Genomic DNA, 24,566 nt, shown 5'->3' with positions numbered 1-24,566 from the left:
ATGAGGGCAATAATAGTAGGAGCCGCTAGGATTGTTGTGAGAATTACAGGAGTTGACAAATGAAAACACTGAAAGTACTGTCTGGTGTCAGGTAAGTGCTTATTTTGGTTAACCACCAATACAATATGCTGTGACTCTAGAAAACTAAATATTATTTTTCTTATTAGGCAGTGAATATTCTCTCTCCTCTCCCACCCCTAAACCAGCTAGACATATATGTAAAATAGCACATAGATGTTATAGCAAAGATTAGGAAAAAAATTAATAAAACAATGCCAGCAAAGGTGCTAACATGGGCATTCTTATAACTTTTGATATGACTGCAAATGGGACAGTATTTTTGGATAGTAAGCTGGCAATACATTATAAGCATCTTAATATTAAAGCTTTGTGACTTAGAGATGTTAGAGATGCCCATTACAGTGTTACTTTTAATGATGAAATTGGAAGTTACTTAAATGTCTAACACTAGGAAATTATTGAATGTATTATGGGTTTATTCACAGAATAAAATACTATGAATCCATGAAATGTTTTATGTATGAGAAATGTTAATTCCATGAAGAAATCTTTAATATACTACTCAGTACATATAATAGGAAGCAAAAATTACCTGTATCCAATATTATTCAACCACAGAATAATTATAGGCATACAAAAATATTAGAAAAAAATTACAAAATATTTCTGGATGGTGGGATGATAGGAAATTTTTTTTTTTTTATTTTTGAGACAGAGTCTCACTATGTCACCCTGGGTAGAGTGCCATGGAGTCACAGCTCACAGCAACTTTCAACTCTTGGGCTTAAGCAATTCTCTTACCTCAGCCTCCCAAGTACCTGGGACTACAGGCACCCACCACAACTCCCACCTATTTTTTTTGTTGTTGCAGTTGCCATTGTTGTTTTTAGCTGGCCTAGGTTGGGTTCGAACCTGCCACCTTGGGTGTATTTGGCTGGCACCCTACCCACTGAGCTACTGAGCTGAGGAAATTTTTACTTATTATTTTTATATTTGTTTAAAAAACACAATACCACTATGTTTTAAAAATCACTTAAGAGAGGAGTGGGGAACCTGTAGCCTTGGGGACACAGGTGGCCTTCTGGATCCTTGAGTGTGGCCTTTCTGCAGAATCCAAATTTTACAGAACAAATCCTGATAATAAAGGAATTTGTTGAAGGATTTGCTCTGTGAGGTTTGAATTTGGTCAAAGTTCCACACTTGGGGAAGTATGGAACTCAGCTTCCCCACCTCAAGGTGTTCAATAAAGCAATAAGGAGACAGATAACAGGGACCCCCATCGTGCACCAGCCTATAAGAGTTACTTATTGAGGTTTGCTGCTAGCGTACTTCTAACCAACAGTGCTGGAGTAAGTGTTCACAGAGGCTCAATAAAACTCTGACTACGTTAAAAGGAGATGAGATGGTACGTGACAGTCTGTGTATAGGAAACTATATACAAGCGTGTGAAGGTAAACGAGGACTGGCAAGAGGAGCGGCAAGGTTCACACCCAGGTGTGTGAGAAGCATCACGGGAGAAACAGGGAGAGGTGGGGGGAAAGCACAAAGCATGTCCCAGCCTGCTCCTACTGCCAGAGCCACTGTGAGGTTTCCACATTTAGCATAATTCTCCACAAAGGCCATCATCGTGTCTTCCACCCAACTCCCAGCCACCCTGGTGGTGGGTGTCCACTGTACAGTGATTGGATGGCTGTTCCCTAAATCACTCTGACTCTGGAACAGTAACAGCCACCGGGAAGCTTTGCCACAGGTGTCTTTGAGGGTATATTTCCCCAAATTACTAATGTTCCCCCTCATGGATGGGTGAGAAACAAAATGCTCTCAAAGGCAGTAAGAATATATTTGCCGTCTCTTGTAGAAAGGCAGCAGCCATCCAGGAGTTCTCAAGGGAAAAGAAAAATGCTAGGACAGGGCTAAGTGGACAGGATTAAACTACCCCATCCATCAAAGATAAAAAAGAGCATCATAAATTCCTGGACAATCCCAGAAGGTATCTGATGGCTCCTACCATTTATCTTGGCATGTGAGGAAGGAGCATGTGTCTGTCTGTTCTTCTCACACCCTGTCTAGAGCCCCACAGCTACTGAGCATGCAAATGGGTGGAAATCACCTCTCAGGAGGCCAACAGACAGAACGTTTAAGAAATTAGACCCTGAGAAGACCTAGAGAGCAAAATAATTGGTTCATGCATTTTATTTAGAGAAATAAAACCATTCTAAACTACTGTGTATAATCCTTCAGGGCAGAAACCATTTCTGGGAGTCCAGACTGAGCCTTCCCTGGTATGCTTTGTTTGACTACTACTTTGTTTTAAAAAAAATCTTTACATGACCCACCAGCAATTTAAAATCAGGAAATTATATATGCAAATAGATTTCTGATTTCTCTTTTAAAAAATAATGTTATAAACAATGTTGTAGAATAGTCCACATTCTGCCGGTAAAAACCAAGGAGTGATCCTCTCTTTAGACAAGGCATGAAATGTCCATTCGATAGCCCCCCAAAGCCTCCTTCACTAATTTATACATATGCCTGCCCCCTAAAATAGGCTTTGAGTTTGTAATCCGTGAATCCCAGATCACGCAAGGAAATATAATATGTAACGTTTTACTTTTCTCCAGCTTGTTGGAGGGATTTATAGACATTTTACTTCTTTTTTCCCTCTGAAATGTACCAGTCAAGAAAAAAATTCAACCAATAAAAAAATTTCAATTTAAAAAAATGAAATTCATATTTAGTTAGAGACACATGGCAGACAATTCTACCTTCTTTGTTGTTATTGTACTAATGAGTCCATTTGAGTTCTCTTTAGAATGGGTAAGAGAATTCATCTGTTTGGGGTGGGGGGGGTGAGAAGTAGGAGATTTGTCTAATTATCTAGAAAAATCTTTACCTGAAGCCTGAATCTCCCTAAAGACAAGCAGAATTAAGAAAAAACAGCATATCTATGGAAATGCAAAATTTCCCTGTCATGAGGATAAATCTTAAAAGATAAATTGTTTAGCTTCAACATATAATGAAGTTATACGTGGTAGCTCTTTGACAAATGATGTTCCGTGTTGTCATGACAACTGAGCCTGTTAGAGGTGTGCCTAAAGAGGCCTGCCCATAAATCAGAATGTTTTAGGAAAGGGTTAAAACAAACATTTCTAGACTACTCCCCAGATAGGGTGCCAAAAATGTAATTACAGACATTTGTATCAGTCTGCCATAAAGCGTGACAGCTCCAATTTTACAAAATGTTAATTTAAAAAATCTATTAAATCCATGTCCCTCTGAGAGAAATTAATATCACACCCAAGGTTGGGAGTCAATGCAACTCAATGGCTGTGAAAATTGGAATGGCAAAGTCAGAAAGGCAGGCTTAAAATCAGGCTCTAAGCAGTAAGCTTTTTAGTTAAGGGTTGGGGCCAAATTCTGACTCTCAGGAGAAGAAACACTGAGGGGGAAAAGGACAGGCTGCGAGTCGTTCTGGAAGCTTGAGAGAAACATGAAAAAGTAAGCAACGATTTGGAGAAGGATTTAGAAAGGAAAAGCTGATAGACTGAGGTTAGCTCACCTGAAAAGACAGAGATGAAGCATCTGAGACTCGTTAAATCCAGGGGGGTGTGGACGACGAGCAGGGAGCATCGGCTTTCAGTGAGGTTAGCAAAAAGGAGAATCAGCTTAAAATCAGACACCAGAAAAATGTTTCTTAAGGTAAAGGTCATGAGATTCCACCCCAAGGGTTACAAATTGGCAGCCCTACAGGCCAAGTCGACTCAAGAGACAAATTGTGTCGGGTCTGCACAGTGTTCTTTCAGAAATGTACATTGTTTGCCAACATTTTAAAAATCAAGAGATTTCACATAAACTCTGGCTTCTTCTTTTTAAAAAGCAGATGATATGGCAGCAATAGGCCTGGAGTCCCCCGTGGCAAATAGAGCCAGAGTTGAGCTCAGAGAACACAAGCTGCGTGAGGACAGGACGTTGCCTTGCCCAGCCTGCTGCCCCAGCACACGGCACAGTGGAGGGCGTGGAGAGGGGCCGAGGCACGGCTAAAGGAAGGAATGAGCGGCAGCTGCCCTCGTCCTCCTCCCGGACCGTTCCCACCTGGCCCTTGCCAGCATTTTCGTTAGCCCACTGTGCTCTGTGTTGTAAGTTTTTCTAGACTTGAGACCCTCCACCCCCACCCCATGCTGCCTCTTCATATAAATTTTCCAGGGCACTGGCCCCTATGTGGGCCACTAAAGTAGATGACAATGCATTAATATTATGCAGGGATTTTAAAGATAAGTGTAAAATAGGGGCTTCCTTTAAAGTTTGGCATTATCATTCACCCAGAACACAGGATGTGATATAAAAACACTGCCAAAGCCCCTTCCAATGCTCGGAACAAAGCAAGTACTTCTGATAGACCTCAAATCTGATCACTTGTTTATTCATTCGACAAACACAGAACTACTTCTAAGTGCTCTCATGACTAAGGGCCATGTGGTGTGTTTCTCTCACCTTGATGTCCAGAGCTTTAAACTTTCATCACATAAATTAGTGAGTGGTGAGAATAGGTACAGACAATAACTCTATTCTGAATCTACTATGTACTAGATACATACCTTCTTAACTTATCTGTAACCTATATGGTGGAATTAATATCCTTATTTTATAGAAAAAAAATCCCAAGACTTAGACTATTTTTTTATTCCTAACCTCTCACTAGAAATTAAGGACCAAACAGGGACTGGAACTCAGATCTGTGTGGCACCTGCTCCATATCCATTCCACAGTGCTGCCAGCCTCTCAGCTACACTCTGTCCTTAAGTATGGTGGTTGAAGAGGTTATGTCCAATCCTAACCCCTGGAACCTATCAGGGTGACCTTACTTAGGAAAAAAAGGGTCTTTGCTGATATAATTAAGGTTCTTGGGAAGAAATCATCCTGGATTTAGGGATGGGACCTAGATCCAATGAAAATTTCATAAGAGGAAGCACAGACAGAGACAGAAGAGAAGAAGCTGAGATGAAGACAGAGGCAGAGATTGGAGTGACACATCTCTAAGCCAAAAAATGCCAAGGGTCGCCAGCAGCTACCAGAAGCTAAGAGAGACCCTCAGACCCTCTAGAAGCAATCGACCTGCCAACACCTCCATTTTAGCCTTCTGGACTCCACAACTATGAGAGAATAAATTCCTGTTCTTTTCATCTATTAAGCATGTAGTCTGCAGAGAACTACGACGTGCAGATACTCCTGGTCTGCACACTCCAGAAATTCCCCAGGAAACTCTGCTTGTGCTGTTCACGGGAAGATTCAGATTCGTTGGGATCCAAAAACTCAACTTATCTTCTTTTCATGAGTTCCTCATTCTGACCACGCTTCTCAATCTGAGAAGCTTCCCTCACACACATTCTAACACCTCAGCAAAAGTAAACTCAGTCCAGAACCACATTCTTCCTGTGTTTGGTGCACCTCTGACAGGAATGGCACATGGTCCCATGCGTGGAGCATTCAGCTTATTGTGGAAATAGAGGACGCAGCCTCTTCTCAGCAGATGCAAAATACAGCACAACGCTAGTGTGGGAATATAGGGGAAAGGGCGTCTTCTGTGTGGGGACTTCTGTGACAGCTTCTAGGAGGAGGGTAGGAATGGAGCAGAGCCTTGCAGGCAGACAACCATCCTGACAATCACTGCCATGGCCATGATGCCTTTTACTGAGCACCTATGACATGTCCCCTGCTGCCTGAATGACCTACTGGACTCTTTCCTATTTAACTCTCCCAGTCACCCCACTAAGGAGATATGTATTTGCCACCCTTGTTTTCTTGAAGAGGAATCTGAGACTCGGTGAGTTAAGCATTAAGTAGAAGGTCACCCAATTAGTTAAGTGCCAGGACTCAGATAGATGAACGTTCAGGGTGGTGGCAGGAAGAGGGTCAGATTGGGGGAGCAGGCGGAATAGGGAAGTGGGTGAGAGGACAGGGATGGGGAAAGCATGGCCAGAGCAAAAGTGTCCTGAACTTGGATTACTCTCTGGTGGAGTTTGGACTTGATGTATTTAGCAGTACCAGCTGCTAAAGGTGTGTGAACAACTTGTCTGAGTTTTGGAAAGAAAATGTGACACTCAGTTGATGGAGGCCAGCTGGCCATGGAGGGCAGTGTGGGTACAAAAACTGGGATAGGAAGACCTGGCTTGATTTCAGGACTGCCCTGGAGAGGTGAGGGAGAGGACACTGTCCTGGCCAACCCAGAGGGCTGGGAAGATGAGCAAGCCGCTAACCGCAGCAGACGGCACAGGGCAAGTGCTGTCGGGAGGGATGTAAAGAATTCAGTTTAAAAAAAAAAAATAATTATCTGATCTCATTGCCTCTGGGACCCAGAGAGTCCAGAGGTGTCTGGTTACCAGATGGTGCTGCAGCTCCTGCCTGCTGTCCCCACCTCTGAGGGGTTTCCTTCAAGGGAAATTGGTTGGATTACAGAGGATAGATCTTTAAATTAAATGCATGAATAAATTTCTCCAAAGGAAGTAGCCTAATGCTGGGGTACTATGATATAAGGTGCAAAAGCCACAGGCCTATTTCCCAAAAGGCCTGCCTCTCAGATGGGACCCGCCAAACTTACTGAGAAAAACCTAGATGCAGGACCCACCAGCATCCCTTTTCAAACAGTTCTTACTGGGCTGCCTCTCTGCGTCCTCCAAGCAGCTGTGCCATCCTCTCTCCCTGAGGTCTAGAAGACAATAAGAGCTGGTAGCCTGGGCCCGACACACCAGGCAGCCAGGATCCAAGATGACCTGAGTTCTGCATTTTCATCTCATTAAGAACCAGCTGGAAAGTGTCAACAGCACTGAACATGGGGTCAAAAGATCAGAGTTTGAATTCTGGCTTGACCTGTGGACTTGGGAAAGTCCCACACCTCTAACCATGGGCTGTGCCATGGGGGACAGGGTGGGGCTGGAGGGCCTTAAAGCCATTGTTACTGCCACTGTATGTCCTGCAAGTGGTAACAGCAGTACCCGTGTTGCTCTTCTGGGGGTGTCCCCTTGAGCTATTGGAGTCCACTTTGGCCTGTTGCAACCCTCACCAACAGTTGGCAGGTGTACATGCGGGAAATTCCAGGTGGGAGAGTCCAGTTCCCTAATCCCCGCGTGAGGCAACTCCTGAGAGGCTCCTTAAATGATCAGGCCAAATCCTGAAGCTTACTGCCCGCCCCCACCTCCTCCTTTCTGATATTCCCCCATTCCTTTCCCAGTCACACCCTAATAAATCATTTGCACGTGAATCCTCCTCTCAGTGTCTGCTTCCTGAAAACTTGACTTCTGACAAGTGTCTTCTCAAGGCTGTTGCAAAGGAACCATGTCAGAAAGTTGTGTCCAGCAAGAGAGTCACAAAAGGCAAAATTTGGCATCAAGACATGTTATGTTTGGCTCACAGGGGCTTTAAAGAATGTGAAGGGCCTTGCCAACATTTAAAAACTGGGAAATATCACACAAAAACCCAGATCTCTCCTTGTCTTAAAAACCCAAAAGATTTGGCTGCACCGAGCCTGCATTTCTACGTGGTGACATGGAGCAGGGGTGGAGGCAGATCTGCCCCGTGCATGGGGGCAGTCCCCCTTGACCCACCTATCCAGGGACGTGACCATCAAATCTCTGTAGTCATGTGAGTCAGCAACCTACACTCCAGCATATAGAAAATACTGAATAAAGTTGTCGAATCTGAATAAGGCATCATTTTTCTTGAAAACAGTTCAAGTGGAGGGCTGCTGAGAGCAGGGGTGAATAATTGTGTGAGAGGACACAGCTCTGTGTTCCGCTCCAGCTCTTTCCTCATGCCTGGCACGGTACTCATGTCCACATCCATAAATACTCTGCTGAAAGAATATGAACCAACGATGCAACCTACCATGATAGGAAATTTGTTTGACGGAGAACATGCAATGAAATGAAGTAAAATCACTTGTGGTTTTAGTACGTAGGCAGGAAAAACACAAACAGGTCTTAGTTTCAGATGTTGTTTTATGTTGCCATAAATAAAAAGATGGCTACAGATCAAAAATGACATTGTAAGCATCTCAAAATGCTGATTTATCCTCTCGGTGTGCTTTTTTTCTCTTAAGGATGAGTACAGTAGAAGCCCTTTTAACCAATGCAACTGGTTGGAGGCCATTTAAGGAAGCAGTGGAACCCTTGGGCACCAACCTAGATGTTCAGCCAAGAATGTGTGTGGCAGTGTGTGCGTTGGTCATTATGTCCTACCAAGAGACAGTGAGTAGTGGTTAACAAGCACATCCCTTAAGTGGGGCTCATAAAAGACAGAGCCTATTGCTTGAGAGCCACAAAAATATACCTCGCAGAACTTCAATGGGGAATATGCAATTGATCAGGGGCATCAGACACAATGTTCTGAAATCCGAGAGCTCCTTTGTAGGGGCCGTGCTCCCCATGTGCTGCTGCAGCTCCAGTGACTGAGAATGATAGAAATATGATGGTAGATCTCTCCTGGGAGACAAAGAACTCTTCTGATGGTCAATTTTGGTTCAAAGACTCCCCAGCAGCCTTGCCAAGACTTCCTTGGAGTGAACGGCAGTGTAAGGGGCTTGACCTAACCCTTCTTCCCTCTCTCCTTCACTCAGGGTGAATGCTCGCACTGCAGTCTGATGGATGTTCTTGAAGCCACTTGGACACCCTCCCCCATTTTCTTTCACCCACGGGTTTCTCCTCCTAAAAATATTCGCAGCAGCTTCAATCCCCTCCTGGTGTCTGTTTCTGAGAGGATCCATTCTACATTTGAAAATTCCTACTGCCTGTGTTTAGCAAAACCTGTCTACTCCACCCAATAAATGGAGGCCCCAAATTTCTATGTGGTTGCATGAATCAAAGAAAAAGGTGCTCACCAAGAAAACGTAAGGTGGCTGGGCTTCAAGGCATTGAGTGTGGAGTTAAGAGAAAAAGAGAAAGAAAGCAGAGGGGGGAGAGAGAAGGGGAAGGAGACGACATCTCAGTGGTCCTCCCTTCTGACAATGTGGTAGCAGAACGTGGGCAGAGGCCCCTGAAAGCACACCCTAGCACACCACTAGACGAATCTTTCCGAGACTTTCTGTATTACCTGTCTTGCCCCAGAATCTCAAAATCTCAACCGTTAAATTGCCATTTGGGGATAAGATTTATTGTCCCTTAGACGACTGCTGGTCAAAAACTTTATTTCTTTTATGTTTACATGGATAGACCTGGAACATATTCTCCTAAGTCAAGTATCTCAAGAATGGAAGAAAAAGTATCCAATGTAAGGCAGTGCCTGTGGCTCAGTGAGTAGGGCACCAGCCCCATATACTGAGGGTGGCGGGTTCAAACCCGGCCCCGGCCAAAACGCAACCAAAAAATAGCTGAGCATTGTGGAGGGTGCCTATAGTCCCAGCTACTTGGGAGGCTAAGGCAAGAGAATCGCTTAAGCCCAGGAGTTGGAGGCTGCCATGAGCTGTGACACCACAGCATTCTACCAAGGGCAATAAAGTGAGACTCTGTCTCTACAAAAAAAAGAAAAAGTATCTGATGTACTCAGTACTTCTATGAAACCAATTTGTATTTACTCACCCTTTCTTATGGAAGTTAGATCACAACTATAGTCCAGGATGAAGGAGAGAAATGAGGTGGGAAGGGAGGGGAGGGAGGAGCTTTGAAAGAGGGAGGGTAAACGGTGGGACCACACCTATGGAGCATATGGCAAGGGTACAAGTCAAATCTATCAAGTGTAGAACATAAATGTCTTAACACAACAATCAAGTAAATAAGGCGAAAGCTATATTAATTAGTTTGAGGTAAGCATTCCAAACTGTATATAAAAACAACACATTTTAACCCCCCCCAAAATAAATACATAAAATCTATCATTAAAATTTTAAAAAAAGAGTCTCTTAATGACCACCATAGGTCATCACTCTCTGTGTCTAAAGCCCCACGATTTCCAAGTTTTACTTTAATGGAAAGGTGGAAAAAGGGCAGCACACTGCCTGTATAAAATAAGTAAAAAGCTCCTTATAACCAAGAAAGAACACAAGAATTCCCACACCTTCTCTCCCTCTCTCTCTCTTGCCTCTCATTCTCCCTCTGCTAAGAGGGTTAACATTACAAGGAAACTTTCAGGCTGGTTATTTCATAATTCACAGCAAAATAGAAAAAAGAGACAAAATCAGCAGCACCGTTTATAAACCCTGAAAAATGGAAGTTTCCAAGCTGTCATAAATAAGGATGGGAGCATTTGCCAAGTCAGAGATTTCGCCAAATTTGAAATCCACTCCATCCTTACATCTTGGAGCTCAGAACGGAACACCAACCTTTTGGGATTTGTAATCATTTCTTCTCAGCAAAACTTCTTGCTATTTATAATGAAGTAAAAACAAAACACACACAAAAATACAACATGGAAAGTTTTTTTCAAAGGAGCTGGGAGGGTTACAGCACAGTGAGCACTGGGCAGGTGATAATGAGATAAAAGGTCTTTGGACTGGGATTAAATTCCCATTAACTCTAACAGGGCTGAAAGTATGAAGTATTCCTATGCCGTGGATATGTATGTGTTGGAGACAGAATTATATGCTCTTCCCAGGTCAGAGCCTCTCTCCTCGCTTACTCCTTTTCTCCATTTCTTTTTTTCTCTCTCACACACACACAATCTCTCCTCAGCACATTCCATCTGACCAATTAAAAAATTTTAATATGGGCTTAGCGCCTGTGGCGCCAGCCACATACACCTGAGCTGGCGGGTTCAAATCCAGCCCAGGCTGACAAACAACAATGATGGCTGCAACCAAAAAAATAGCCGGGCACTGTGGCGGGCGCCTGTAGTCTCAGCTACTTGGGAGGCAGAGGCAAGAGAATCGCTTGAGCCCAGGAGTTGGAGGTTGCTGTGAGCTGTGATGCCACCTCACTCTACACAGGGGGACAGCTTGAGACTCTGTCTCAAAAAAACAAAAATGAAAACAAAAAAACAAATTTTAATATGTAAAAATTAAGGGATGAAGCTTAATTATGGTGTTTGTGTTGGGTGGAAAGAGAACTGGAAAATAGGGGAGAGAATAATTTTTAAAAAACAAAGATAAAAGGGAAAGAAAAAGAACATAGGTAATGAGGGCAGGGGTGCTCTTGCTTAGACCAGTCAAGAAGACGTGCAGCTGCCTGTTTAATGGTGGCTCAGAACTTGGAGCTACAGAGACACCCCAGGGGCAAAGGACAGTCGATGGCCTCTGAGAGGCAGAGCCAGAAGCAGGGATTTTATAGGCAGATGAATCTGGTTTGTGTGTCCTTGATTTTCTAAGCCGTTCTCACGTGTAAATTAAAGGCAGCAACAGTACCAGCCCAGCCCTTGAGGCCAAAGACGGCATCTGCTGGTTTGCTGAGCTACCTACTAGTGCCCAGCTACCCCCCTGACATATATGAGTACAACACAGGTTTGACCTGCATGGGGTCATTTACATGTAGATATTTTTAAAATAACCTATACTGGAAAAATTTTTAGAGATTTGGCACAATTTGAAAAATTTCACAGATGAACCATGTAGCCTACAAAAGATTGAAAAAAATTAAGAAACTGTGAGGCACGTCATGAATTCATCAGATGTATGTTGGTATCAGTCTATGTGTTATTCCAGTCATCAGTAAGGCTTCTGGTCAACAGAGGCTATTAGTAATGGAGTGTCAGGGGGGTCAAAAGTTACACTCTGATTTTCAACTGTGCGGGAGGAAGGGGCTTGGCGTCCCTAACCCCAGCATTGTTCAAGGGTCAACTATTGTAACTGACACTTAACTAAATATTTACCAGATTTTGAATACATGTGATGTAAGAAAAATGAGATGATACATTAAATAATAATAAATGTCTCAGATGGGGTCCTTTCAAGGAAAAAATCTCACCCAAGATGGTCTGAAGGAAGAGATGTATTGTAAGGACCACACAGAGAGATGTAGGCAGGTTAAAGGGACAGACAGGCAATGACATTGCACTTGGAAACAAATACACCCTTGCCACCTCTAGGGATGGAGGCACGGGTATGGAAAACCATCTTACTGGGGGCTCACGAGAGCTGGAGCTGCAGGGCAGGTGCTGTCCATAGGATTCCAGATGGGGATGCTGAGCCCTGTGAGAGCTGGCACCTCCCCACGCAGAAATGGCAAATATACGTGGAGGGCCTCCTCCATGGGGCACCTGCCTGTGCAACGCACGGCTCAGACACCCAGCATGGAATTCAAGTAGCATTCAGCTCAGCAGTGTGGAGAGAAGGGTGACAGAGAGATAATCAGCCTCCCCAAGATCCAGGAGCCTGACATACATACCAAGAAGAAAATAATCTTTGAAAAGCCTGAAGCATCTTCAGAGGCTGTGTTCTGTGTCCCAGGTCATATAAAACCCTAGAGCTCCTTAGAAAAGGTAAAACGGTCCTGGCGACCCAGCCTGAACCCAGGGGCTTTAGATGAAATGGTATGAATTTACCCACGGCTGCTTTATAATCCTTAAAGCAAACAGCTGTGGCCTGTATTTTTATTTAATAATTCAGCAGGACTGATCATAACATGATGAGAATTATTAAAAAGAGATAAAGGGTGGTACGTGAACACAAAAGAGGTTTCTCCTCTCCTCCTTGGCAAGAGAATAAAAATTTTAAAGCAGAGGGAGGATTTACTATTCGTTAATTTATGGTCAGGCAGAGATTTTAATTCAGTCAACATAGGCTCTGGGGGCTTGTAGCATGTGAGATGGGACTTAACCAAATGACTGGAAAATGAGCGTGTGCCCTTGGCAGTCTCTTTCAATCACTGGGCTGCCAGACGGGACGTTCAAGGGCAGGAGCATCGATATCACTGAGCTGCTCTGATGCTGCTCTGCCTCTGGGTGCCTGAAAGGCAAGGCACAGCTCAGGCACTTTCTGACACCTCGTTCTGAAGTCTGGATCCTGTTCCTGGAGGTAGCAGGACGTGTCCTCAAACCCCTGTTCCATCTGCCCCCCTCCACCCCCACCAAGGTGGTTTCCCTCAAGATCACTCATCAGAAAGCAGGGTCCACTCCAAAGGAATGGGAAGTACCCAAGTTCAAGAGTGATGAGAACATTGACCCGAGGACAATCAGAAACAACAAAGCTATCTTTGGCCACCATGGACAAAGCAGGCATGCTCTGGGTTTTTGTGAGCTAATTAGCACTGAATACATACTTGATGCAACCTCTCTGTTACATAAGGTATGATTTAAAGAGCACGTGCCAACTTCACCGCCATGCTGCATACTTGCAAGTTGAGATCTCAAAGGGTTTCCTTAGTGGTGCAAATACCTGGGAGCAGAGCGTGCTGGGACCAAGGGATGCCACTCCAGTGACTTAAGTCAATCTTCCCATTCTACTTTTCTACACCAATAGTCTCTGATTAACTGCCAGTGCTGGTAGGACTACCCAGTGGGCATCTGCACTACCCTGAGAGTGACCCCCACCTTACATGTTGTACCCTAGAGACCTGGCTGGCCTCACTCTGGTCCACATGGGTGAGTTGTTCATGACACCAGCTCTGGTACTTAGACGGCCTGAAGTCAAGTCCTGGTGTTAACTGTCAGCTGGATGATCTGGGACAAGTCCCTGAATGGCTTCGATCCTCCTAATATTTAAATAATGGGCAATATTAGAGTTGGCCTCATAAGGATGCTGAAAAGATCACAAAGCGTTTAAGAGAGAAATCAAGCATACAATGAGAAATCAGTGCCCACTCTTACTATCTCTTAGATTCTGTGACAGATGTCACTTTAAAATGAATTAGTTGTATATGGAACCAGCACACTGTGCCCCATGACTGCATTAATGTATACAGCTAAGATTTAATAAAAAAAAAAGTATTAGAAAAGATGGAAGCAATGGTAAAAGGATCTTAAATTAAGTGCTGGTAAAAACATCAATGTCGCTTATTTAACAATAAAAAAGTCCAATTAATAAAATACTAAGAAAAGAGAATTTTATTACTCCAAATATAAAGTAGTTCTACCTAGGCCATCATGAGTGGCCTATTAGAGTACCAGAAACTACCTCAAAAGGCAGAGAAGAACAGTCTAGTTATTTGTAACTCATTACCTGTACACAGGTGTTTCTCAGGCTTCAGGGAACTTGAAACAGTCTTTCCTTTCTAACAATCTTTTGACAAATTATTAATTTATATTCTCAGCAAAAGATTTTAAATAGAGAATTTATAAATTGAAGTTACTGTAGACCCTATTCCAATGATCAAAAATGCTGAATAAAAGAACCAAGAGGCCAGTGGTATTCAGCATAAGAAGTTCAATGCTGTTTCTTCAAGAACCTTCAAATTACAGAGCCTCATTCGAACCCATTAAACTATTACAGAACAACCCAAACAAATCAGATCCTTTTATTTTATCAAAATCACATTTGCGGTAGAATCAATGTGGAAGAATCACCTGGGCAGAGAGAGGGCTCCAGGGGCAGAATCACAGTAACTCCTGAGGAGCTTCCAAAGTGGCCGTCCCAGCATGGGCCACGGCTGGGACAGTCCAGTGAATGAAGTTTCCTTTTATTTGGTCTCTGTTATTTGCACCCACATAATCTGCATATAGCCAGTAGATGGTGAATTTGATTTACCTCTCCTAAGAGCACAGTGGGGTAGGTACTATTACTATCATCTCATTTTGGAAATGGAGAGATATAGGAGTGGAGTGGTGAAAGAACTTTCCCCAGGGTCATGTTGCTTGTGAGTGTAACTGGGATTCAGACTTGCACAGCCTGGGACCTGAGCCGACCAGCTCAAATCATCATACCATGTTCCGATGTGTTATATGCTCAGCCGAGACTATGAAACATGTTCTCAGCTCAGCAAATCGAAAGGGAGATTTAGAAAAAGCACAGCACCATCACTAAGCATCAGTCTCTTAAAAGAGGGGCAGAGTACTGGGTTTGATAAAACATTAGGTCACACTGGATTACTTTCTCCAATCCCAATTCTTCCATTTAAAGAAAATCCCCTTCCCAGTTATGAGAAGGTGACAGCAGGCTGTAATGAATCAGAGCTGGGGCCTACAAGCCCTGCGTTCAGGTCCTGTCCTCAAAGGGAAAACGAAGCAGGGATGGTGCAGCAGGCCTGAGGATGGAGACAACAGGGACATGAAATGTGATCACCAAGCTAGCAAGCGTGTTCCCACGGCATCTCCCCCTGTATCCACTGTGCCCCCTCTTCCTTTCTGTGAAAGTACAAGTCATTGTATTTATTTGACCACAAATTCATTCTGAATCTAGGGAGAGAGCACTGAGTGTACCTTCTTCCTGGGAGCAGGGTCATTCCAGGTTTTTAAAACACCAAAGGGTTTTCCCACAGAATGTAGGGTTTTTAAAAAAATTATCTTACACTCTTTTCCCCAGGGTTTCCTTTTTGCCAAGGAAAATATTTCTGATGCAAGAATCAGTAAACAATAAATGTATAATTCATATTGATGGAAATTGTAAAAATCCTTTTTTGGAGACGATTTATTTCAGAACCTAAAGTGGGTTTGGGACTCCCCCCAAACTCTCAATGACGTTTTCACACTCTTTCTTCTAACACCCTCCGTTTCGAGCACCACCACTGGCACACGGGTGACATGCTGAGGAAGGGAGGGAAGTGTGCGGGATCTATAGAAAAGCGAGACACAGGGAGACGCGTTACAAAACTTTATTGGCTTGTTAAAAATGAATGAGTTCAGCAAGTACATTTATGGTCTATCCACATTGTTAAAACAGCACTAAAAAGAAAACGTAAAAAATGACTACCCATTATTTACAGAAAATGTGAAAAGATGGCTTTAAAACCTGGAACATTACAGGGGGAAAAACGGGGCATGAGAATGATTCACAGGCTGCCTCTGGATTACAGCAAATGGATTTGAACATGAGATGGGGGACACTCAAGGATTTGTCTTTCTTGGGAGTCTCTTGCTATTTTGTATTTGTTTATACTCAGTTCATAAATGGACTATCTTAAAATAAAGGTGATGAAAAATCTCCGTTCTTTTCTTTGCCTCTCCTACACTTTTTTTTTTCCTTAGGAAACTAAGATTCCGGTCATAGTCAATGGTGCAGGAGGACTGGGAGGAGGTGCTGGGTCAGAGGTGCTCACCAGCGGCCGTGCCAAGGGTACGCTGCAACATTATCCTGAATTAAACTTAGAATGATCTCACTGTCAATAGCAGAGGACTGGGAGGTTCCTCTGTCCCTGAAGACCAAAACAAGAAAATGGGCCGACCTCTGTGGAAAACTGCCTCTGTCACCGCCTTTTTCACGTGACTTTTTGGGTTGGAAATTCTGTCGACCTAATTCAGTCTGGAAGCCTCACAGCAAATGAAGTTCATGATCTGTCTATAGTCTTTAACCTTCCCAGGTGCCTTTGGATAAACCTGAGTTTATCCAAAATGGTTTACGGGTATGTGAACTTAGCAGATCACACACACTATAGAATCTGTAGAACTTAGCAGATCACACACACTATAGAATCTGTCTATAGTCTTTAAGCTTCCCAGGTGCCTTTGGATAAACCTGAGTTTATCCAAAAATGGTTTACGGGTATGTGAACTTAGCAGATCACACACACTATAGAATCTGTAGAATGGCTACTTCTGTACTAGTGTCCTCAGAGTCACGTCTGTCAAGCTACATAACCCCAGAGCCTCCAGGGACATTGTCGGGACACGACTGTGAGCAACCCTGTGAGACCCCACATCGTATGGAGTCCCTTTTCCTGATACAGCTCTCCTTCTGGATCTGGAGTCTAGACCAGTGACTTTCAAGCGGCATGCCATGGCACGTGCTATGAGAGGATCTTGGGTGTGCCATGAAAATTTTAAACATCATTCATTAATTAAATTTTTTTAAAAGTTCAAAGCACAGTATAATTTTTTTTTTTACTCTTTTTTTTGATCGACATAATTCAAGTGTGCCGCTGAAGTTTAACTCTAGGCTCAATTGTGCTGTGAGATAAAAAAGGTTGAAAAACCCTGGTCTAGACAAAACAAGATGAAATTAACTTTTACTGTAGTGAGAAGGAATTAGGTCACAACCAAGGGAGGTGTTCTAGACAGGAAGCACCAAAGCAGGTGCAGGAGGAACCCTCCCACCCTGCCATGGAGTGAGGGAACTTAGCACAGCTCCCGTCTAATATTTCCATTCCATTTTGGGAGGGGGAGGTTGTATGTTATAATTCTGCAAAGCCACCCATAAAGAAAAAAAAAAAGGAAAAAGAAAACACCTCTCAGTTTGTTGTGGGGTCAATTTAGAATGTAAGCAAGAGAGACAAAATTCAGAGATTCTAAGAAAATAAAGAGAGAGGGAAAGCAGGTGTCCCGCCAATGCCCTTCCTCACACCCAGCATGAAGCTGATTTGCTGGCCCGGGCTCCTTCGCTGTTTCCTCCGCATGCCACTGACTGTCACCTCTGCTGTCTCTGAGCTGCTGCAGACCTCAGCCACTGTGAATCTGATTCCGGATTACTTGAACAGTGAGGAGCAGAGGCAAACTCCCTCTGCGCCCACGTTGTGGGAGGGGCTGGGATTGTTCAGCTCTTGTCCTTGCTACCTAGTTCTGGAAAGAATCTCAGTGGGTCAGAAATGAAATCAGTCCCTGCTGGGAGACCGGGAATAAAAACCCCTGAATCGATTTTCCCTAATGTACGTCGAGATTCATTTTTCCTGTTGAGAGAGGAATCTTCCTTAGCGTCAGACTGTTTTACTTTGTTGGTGTCACAGAGTTGATGTCTCCTGCTATGACGGGGGTGTTTCTTAGTCTATCTCAGCTGCCTGAGAAGGGCCTAGGGGGCCGTATTCAATGGAGGGTGAATAAGAGAAAGGACCTGGACCATGTCTCCTGAAGATGATACCTGTTTTCCATTTACCAGCGGCCACGCCGGTATGTTAGGGACACCCATGAAAACTGTACGTGCACTTGCCCATCTAAGCCTGCTGGCACCCAAGCAGGGCAGGAAACAAGGGTGCTGGTGAAAAGGAATTAGTGTCAGACAAAACCGGAGGAAGGACTACTAGGATGTCTTGGCCAATCAGGGAATGGTGGGGAGACAATGTTGCAGGAAAATTCCCAGCAAGGTGAAAGGGCCTAGGGTCGCAGCGGGGTGGGACTCGCAGCGGGGTGGGAGTCACAGGAAACCACGTGCTGCAGGTCACTAGGTTGCTAAACTTCATTTCATAGCTTGTTGCAATAAAGCCCTCCCCAGCATTGTCAGGAAGAAAGAAGAGTAAATTTGCAAAGGAAAGACAGAAGGATAGAGTGAGAGAACAGTGATGGTGCTTTAAGACAAAAGCAACAAACTAGAAGCTCAGAGACAGGTTTTTTTTGGCCCATAAAATGTTTTGAAATTAACTGAGCCAGCATTTTAACAATAGGGACATTGGGGCGGTGCCTGGGGCTCAGTGAGTAGAGGGCCCCATATACCGAGGGTGGCAGGTTCGAACCCAGCCCCAGGCCAAACTGCAACAAAAAAATAGCTGGATGTTGTGGCAGACACCTATAGTCCCAGCTACTCAGGAGGCTGAGGCAAGAGAATTGCTTAAGCCCAAGAGTTTGAGGTTTCTGTGAGCTGTGACACCACGCACTCTACCGAGGACGACAGAGTGAGACTTTGTCTCTTAAAAAAAAAAAAAATAATGCAATAGGGACAGTTCACACAAAAATCCCGGGTTTTGTGTTTCTTTTAAAGAATCAGAAGAATTGGAAAAAAAAACGCACAAGATTTGGAAACCTGGCCTCCCATTCTTGCGGGGCACGGTCGGCTGGGGCTGGAGACAGCTGCCCCTCTGGGGGAGTGGGTGTTGGCTCCCATGACCCCTTTGTTCATTTAGAACACCTCCCTGGCACTGAGGTGCCAGATCCTTGTTGGAGGATGACAGACTTGATTGCAGCAAAAATGTCCCCTCTCCCTTTCTAATGCCGCAAAAACACAATGCCTGCCATGGGAAGCTCTAAAAGAAAGCACAAATCTTACGGGGGACATAAAAAGTACAGGATGAAAGGGAGAGAGCTAGCGTTCAGAAAAGAGAAGCTATGTTACTGATTGTGGTCTTTAAGCATTAAGAAAGAAAAGAAAAGAAAAGATCTCAAGAACCATATGAAACAATTTTCTAATAGCCTGCTGTTTTCACCGTTCCCTAGGAGATGTCAACTGATCTTGGATATATTGAATTGCCTTATCTGTCCACTTCTTTCCATTTTAAAACAAAAACGTACCCTGCAATCCTTCTAGCTGTTGAATACAAATATTCTTCTTCTTTTTTTTTCCTTGTGGGCCTATGAAGCTTGTAAAATAGTCTTAAACAATCCATCGCCTTTTTATGGCTCCATGGAATAGCATAAAAGCTTTAAAAAACATGTGCCAAATGGCCGATATTTAAGAACCCTTGCCATACTGAACCCCTGCCTGGCTCACAGTTTGAATTTCATTTTTCTTTGAGAGGTCAGGATTTCTGCTATTAGCTGGCCTCTTTGTAAATCAACACCTTTGGGAAAGATCGAAATCTTAGTAGTGACAGGAACTGTCATTTAGCAGCAAACAAGAAAATGAGAATTTGGAGAATATTGGGACCCCCCTTGGACCAAGCGCCAGCTGCCCTTACACTTGAATGCAGTTGGAAAGGCAACTTTTGAGAACTAGCAGCACGTTTATGCTTTGGAGAGAATGTCCCTCTTTAAGGCACGGGGATGGACAAGCCAAATTAAGTGCTGTAATCCATAGGGCTCTGTGAAAGGTCCACATTGAGCAATAACATATTTAGTGGCTAATGTAAAAGATACAGTATAAAATATTCATTATGGAGATTCTTTTTATATCAAGTGCTACCTAAATGGATCATGGTTTATTAAGACTAATGCCTGGGTTTACACAGGATTCAAAACAATGCCTCAAACTCTGTTGGACTAGTTAAAATCTATAAATCCATAAAGCTAAGCTGCAGAATGTGAGCAACTACTTCCTCCCCAAAGAAGAATTTTTTTAAATGTCAATAAGTTTCCAATTCAGCCACAGCACACACGTGCCATGTCTAACACATCAGAGCTGATTGTGTTTGCAGATGAAATGCTCCAGGGCCTTGCTCCTGAGTCCCATAATGAGAAAGGTTGGAGGTGGAGTAGGGTGGGGGGACAGTAAACCTCTCTTCAGGGTGAGGGTGGTGCCTGGTGCAGAGGGAGCACAGCACACTAAGGTCACTGTCACGGTGAAGTGAATGAAACAGGTGTTCAGGGTCAGACTCCGGGGGATACAGGAATTGCAGCTCTGAGGTTGCCCTCTCAGCAATGAAGGAGGACATTATAAAGCACATATTCATTAGCGACCTGCCACCTCTTTGCTACTGGGGTTGATACGAGCTTTCCTACGCATGAAAACCCAGCAGTAGGGCAGTATGTTGTAGGAGGACTATCCGTCTTAGAACCTCCTCTCCCGCTCACAGCGGGCCAGCCATTCTGCTCCCAGGCCTTTTCAGAATAGAAAAGCTGCAATCCTGTAATGCAAACAGCATGAGAAGCTGTGGCCTTCTCACTCAGCCGACTGCTAAAAAGCAGGTGGATCACAGAGGGCAAATAAAAAGGGGCAAGCTTGTAATTTCACCATATGCATATATTTCATTCTTTTAGTTATTCTGAAACTGACTATGCCTAACTTCAATCTATAGCCCCACCAAAAACAGCTGCTGCTTCTTTGCCAGCTGATGAGCTTAAGGCAATCACTAGCATTGCATGATTCTGAGACCTTACCTAAAAGTTTGGCTTTTATTGCCAGTGAAAGAAAAAAAACCTTTCAATGACCCCCTTAAGTCCCCCAAGCAATGATGGATATGACCCTAACTCTTTTAGTCATGGTGCTGTAAATGGAAAGTCAAACTCTCTGAATTCAGGACTGATTAGAGAAGAGGAAATGATACTAAAACATTTATTAAATGTAGATTACATTGTTAAGTGAACACTTCTATACCTGACCTCAACTTTAGATTTTTTTTTTTAATGTTGCAGTTTACCTTTTAATAAACAGAAGCAATTAAAATCAATACCTTTCCAGTGTGGTCAAACAGCACACTTTTCAGAAGAGAAGCACAATCCAATGGAATGTCATTTCAATTTTGCATTTGAATTATGATTAAAACAGAAGAGAAGCATTAATGTAAGATGTGTTCTTGAGGTGCTGCTGAGCTGCCTGGGAGCTGCCTCTGCACTGGTGCTCCCCAGTCACCGTTCACATCATACGCAGGTCTCTCACTGCACCTCCTCCACACACTGCCCGCATCTACCAGAAACCCCCAATAAGCAGCGCTTCCCGGGAGAAGCCACCAGTAGTCCCAAGAGTCCAGCTAACAGGGCAGCATCAACCAACAAGCACCACCGCCCCTTTCTCTCTTTTTCTTTATTTCAGCTACCCATCCAGTGGGATCTTATGAAACAAAACAAAACCTAAAAGAAACACAAAATAAAACATAAGTCATGCTCCAAAGGAAAAAAAAAACAACAGATATTAACATACAAGTACAATCACTTTTAAAATAAACATAATAAATAAACAGCAAAAATAAGACACAACGTGGGATATGGGATATGCTTGAAAACACAAAGCAATTTATAATAACAGAACATATGTTGGCAGAAGATGGGCCTCTCCTATGGAGCAACTTCGTTTTACACTTAAAACCAATTTTACTTGGGACATGAGCCATGGGAAAAAGATGCAAAGATTTTTTGCATACGGCCCCACCCACAACTATATCAGATGTCAGCAGCTTAATCTCAGGAGGAAAACCCTGTACATGACATGGATGACCCCTGAAGAATTTTTATATTTGCCTGCACGGGGGAAAGTTAGTTTCAACAACAAATATCTACCCAAATCCTGATTCTTTTCCCCACTTATTTTTAACCAAATTATTTCTAAAACAACTAACAATTTCCTCAGCAACTAGACCAGAGGACTGGTGAACTTAACTGGTGAAATACCAGTGTTGAGATTCTTTTTGCCTAAATTTAAGCAAGCGCTGTAGTATATCTGAGACATATATAGAAAGTGACATATATATATCTTATATAACATATGTAGCATACAACATATAGCATATTATACATCGTAAATGTATATATACAATATAAGACATATAGTATATGCATGTATTACATACAGTATATAAATCATATAATATATAAAACCCAATATAAAGCAAATCTGTAAACATTCATTGCACACTGACCAGACAGTAGACACCATGATAGATGATACAAAAACAAAGGAAATGGGGCAGTGCCTGTGGCTCAAAGGAGTAGGGCGCTGGCCCCGTATGCTGGAGGTGGTTGGTTCAAACCCAGCCCCAGCCAAAAAAAAAAAAAACAAAGAAAATGGAGTTTCTTAACCTCAAACACTTCTTTGACCCACAGATAAAGATGAGCAAATAATGTTCTCAATAATCTGATCTACTTTGCACCAGGCTCTCTTCTAGGCACTGTGCCCAATTTAGCCTTTTAAATTTCCCAATTGCCCCATGAGATACACTCTACAGTACTTTCCACTCTTTACGGGTGAGGAAACAGAGGCCCAAGCGCTGACAGCTGATAGGACGTAGTACCCGAATCCAGCCGGGCAGGATCTGTGATTCCATAGCCACCCTGCCTTGTCAAAATGCCAGAAGGAGACAATGAGCAGAGGACAAGCTCTCTCCGAACTTGCCTATGAAAACTCAGTGCAATAGGGTAGGTTTTGGTCCATTAATTCTGTGTGTACCTTGCATGCATCTTATTAAATTCATAAGTGACAAAATAGATGCCGTCTTCATAGAATCCCCCAAGAAACTTTCAAGTTCAGTTTTGGAAGACACCTCTAAACCCCACCCTACAGCCCCCCACCCCCATCTTCTTCCACCTGGTGCCTGGACTGCCAACCGCTGGTGTCATCTGCCTCCAGAGCTGTCACTACCACCACGAATCTGCATCATCATTCACAACCCTAAGAATCCACAGAGCCTAAATTCTAGGCATTTCTCCCTCCTGCCCTTCCAAGACTCAGAAAAAGAGCTCAGTACAAACGCCAAAACATCATTTATGGATTTAAGCTCCCTCAATGCCCTGAGAATTCAGGCAGGGCTCAGTGGTGCTGACTAATTCACCTTCATATCTAGCTCCAGTCTCATTCTACAGGCTTAGCCTCCAGGCAAACAGGGAGAGCTAGTGTGAAGAGTGGGCGAGGGCACTTAGGACTGGCCAAAGTAATAAACCAAACTCCTTAGATTTCCAAAGGGTAGAGCTCAAATTCCTTTCCACTGCAACAATAGGATTAATGTGAGGATGTCAAGTTTGTCAATAAAAACTAGACAAACTGATGTGACAAATAAGACATCACCCAGAAATAAAAAGATTTGTTGATTCCATGACTAGTTCCTCTGTACATTCAATTTTGAAAGGCATTTGATTTTTTAAAAATGACACGAGAATTAAATGGCAGCTACTATAAAGCCTTATTTCCAATGGATTTATGACTTGAAGAGTTTACTAACCCCAGAGCGTTTACAGCAGGAACCAGGCCATTCTTCCTTTGTTTCTATTTGCCATTTTCCTGCCCCAAGCCCATCCAGGCTGGATCATTACGACAACGGGGAAATACAGACGACTTTGCCAGATGCCAGCTCTGTCGGACTGCCCTGAGTTCTACTGGACGCAGGCCGCAGTTGCATTTGCCCCTATTTCTGTGGCTGTCAGATACCACTCCCAACCTTCTTCTGCTTGCCTTTTATGATGCATCCTTCCCAAAGGAGCAGATCTCAGCTCCCCACAGCCACGCCATAAAAACAAGCAGAGCCACCATACAAACACACATGATGCTTTCCTGGTGAGGAAAAGCCAGCCTGTCACAATCGCAAGCAACACGCAGTGTCTGCATTCAAACTGCCACTTCTGCCACCTGTCACCTCAGGAAGGGCAAGTTAGCCTCCCCTGTGATAGCCTTGATCTTCGAACACTACTCCCCAACTAAAGATAGCCCGCCACACACTGAAAAGTTGGTTTGACTTCAAGAGTTGACTCTTCTATAAAGAAACACGCCTGGTGCTTACTATTAATATTCCTAGGAGGTTGATAGTGAAATTCAAACAAGCCCCCACTATACCCACCAGGATCTCGTGACTTTTACCCTCTCCTGTTATAAAAAACTCAAGAAAGGGACCACAAAATGATATAAAACAATAGACGATTATTTTGTCCTAGTGAGAGGGAAAGTTTTTAGACCACAACAAATGGCTGAACATCTTGTGGGTTTAGCAGCCAAACGAGCTGTCTAGCTTACAAGCCTGAAATATAGATATTTTGACAATGTGACATTCTGAAGCATTTGCAGCATTCCGATGGTGCATGGCAGTTACCGGGGGATCGGCTCTGTTATCAAAAACAACTTTAGAGAAACTTTGCCACTACTGCAGACGCGGGCTGAGCTCGACAGAGACAAGGGCAAAGCGGGTGCTGCCTAAGAAATGCGATGGAAAGTTGAAAACAGAGAGAAAAAAAAACGGATGCGCCCTAAAACTCAATCTCTG

The 24,566-nt window shown here is 43.5% G+C and overlaps 1 protein-coding gene across 5 annotated transcripts in view; it reads right to left on the bottom strand.

The window, feature by feature from the left end:
- Positions 1-24,566, bottom strand: part of NTRK2 (neurotrophic receptor tyrosine kinase 2) — a 341,040-nt gene that overhangs the window by 185,415 nt on the left and 131,059 nt on the right. The window contains exon 13 of one of the 5 annotated variants that reach the window (XM_012813035.1): positions 20,970-21,453. The exons of the other annotated variants lie outside the window; for them this stretch is intronic. Within the exon in view, the coding sequence (XP_012668489.1) occupies positions 21,416-21,453 (38 nt within the window). The 3' untranslated portion in view covers positions 20,970-21,415. Of the gene's footprint in view, positions 1-20,969; positions 21,454-24,566 lie in introns of those variants that run through there. 5 annotated transcript variants of the gene reach the window in all.

This window comes from Otolemur garnettii, unplaced genomic scaffold (genome assembly GCF_000181295.1).
Source record: "Otolemur garnettii isolate 467f Iridium unplaced genomic scaffold, OtoGar3 scaffold00006, whole genome shotgun sequence".
Classification (NCBI taxonomy): Eukaryota; Metazoa; Chordata; class Mammalia; order Primates; family Galagidae; genus Otolemur; species Otolemur garnettii.
This window is presented reverse-complemented; position numbering and strand designations above follow the sequence as displayed.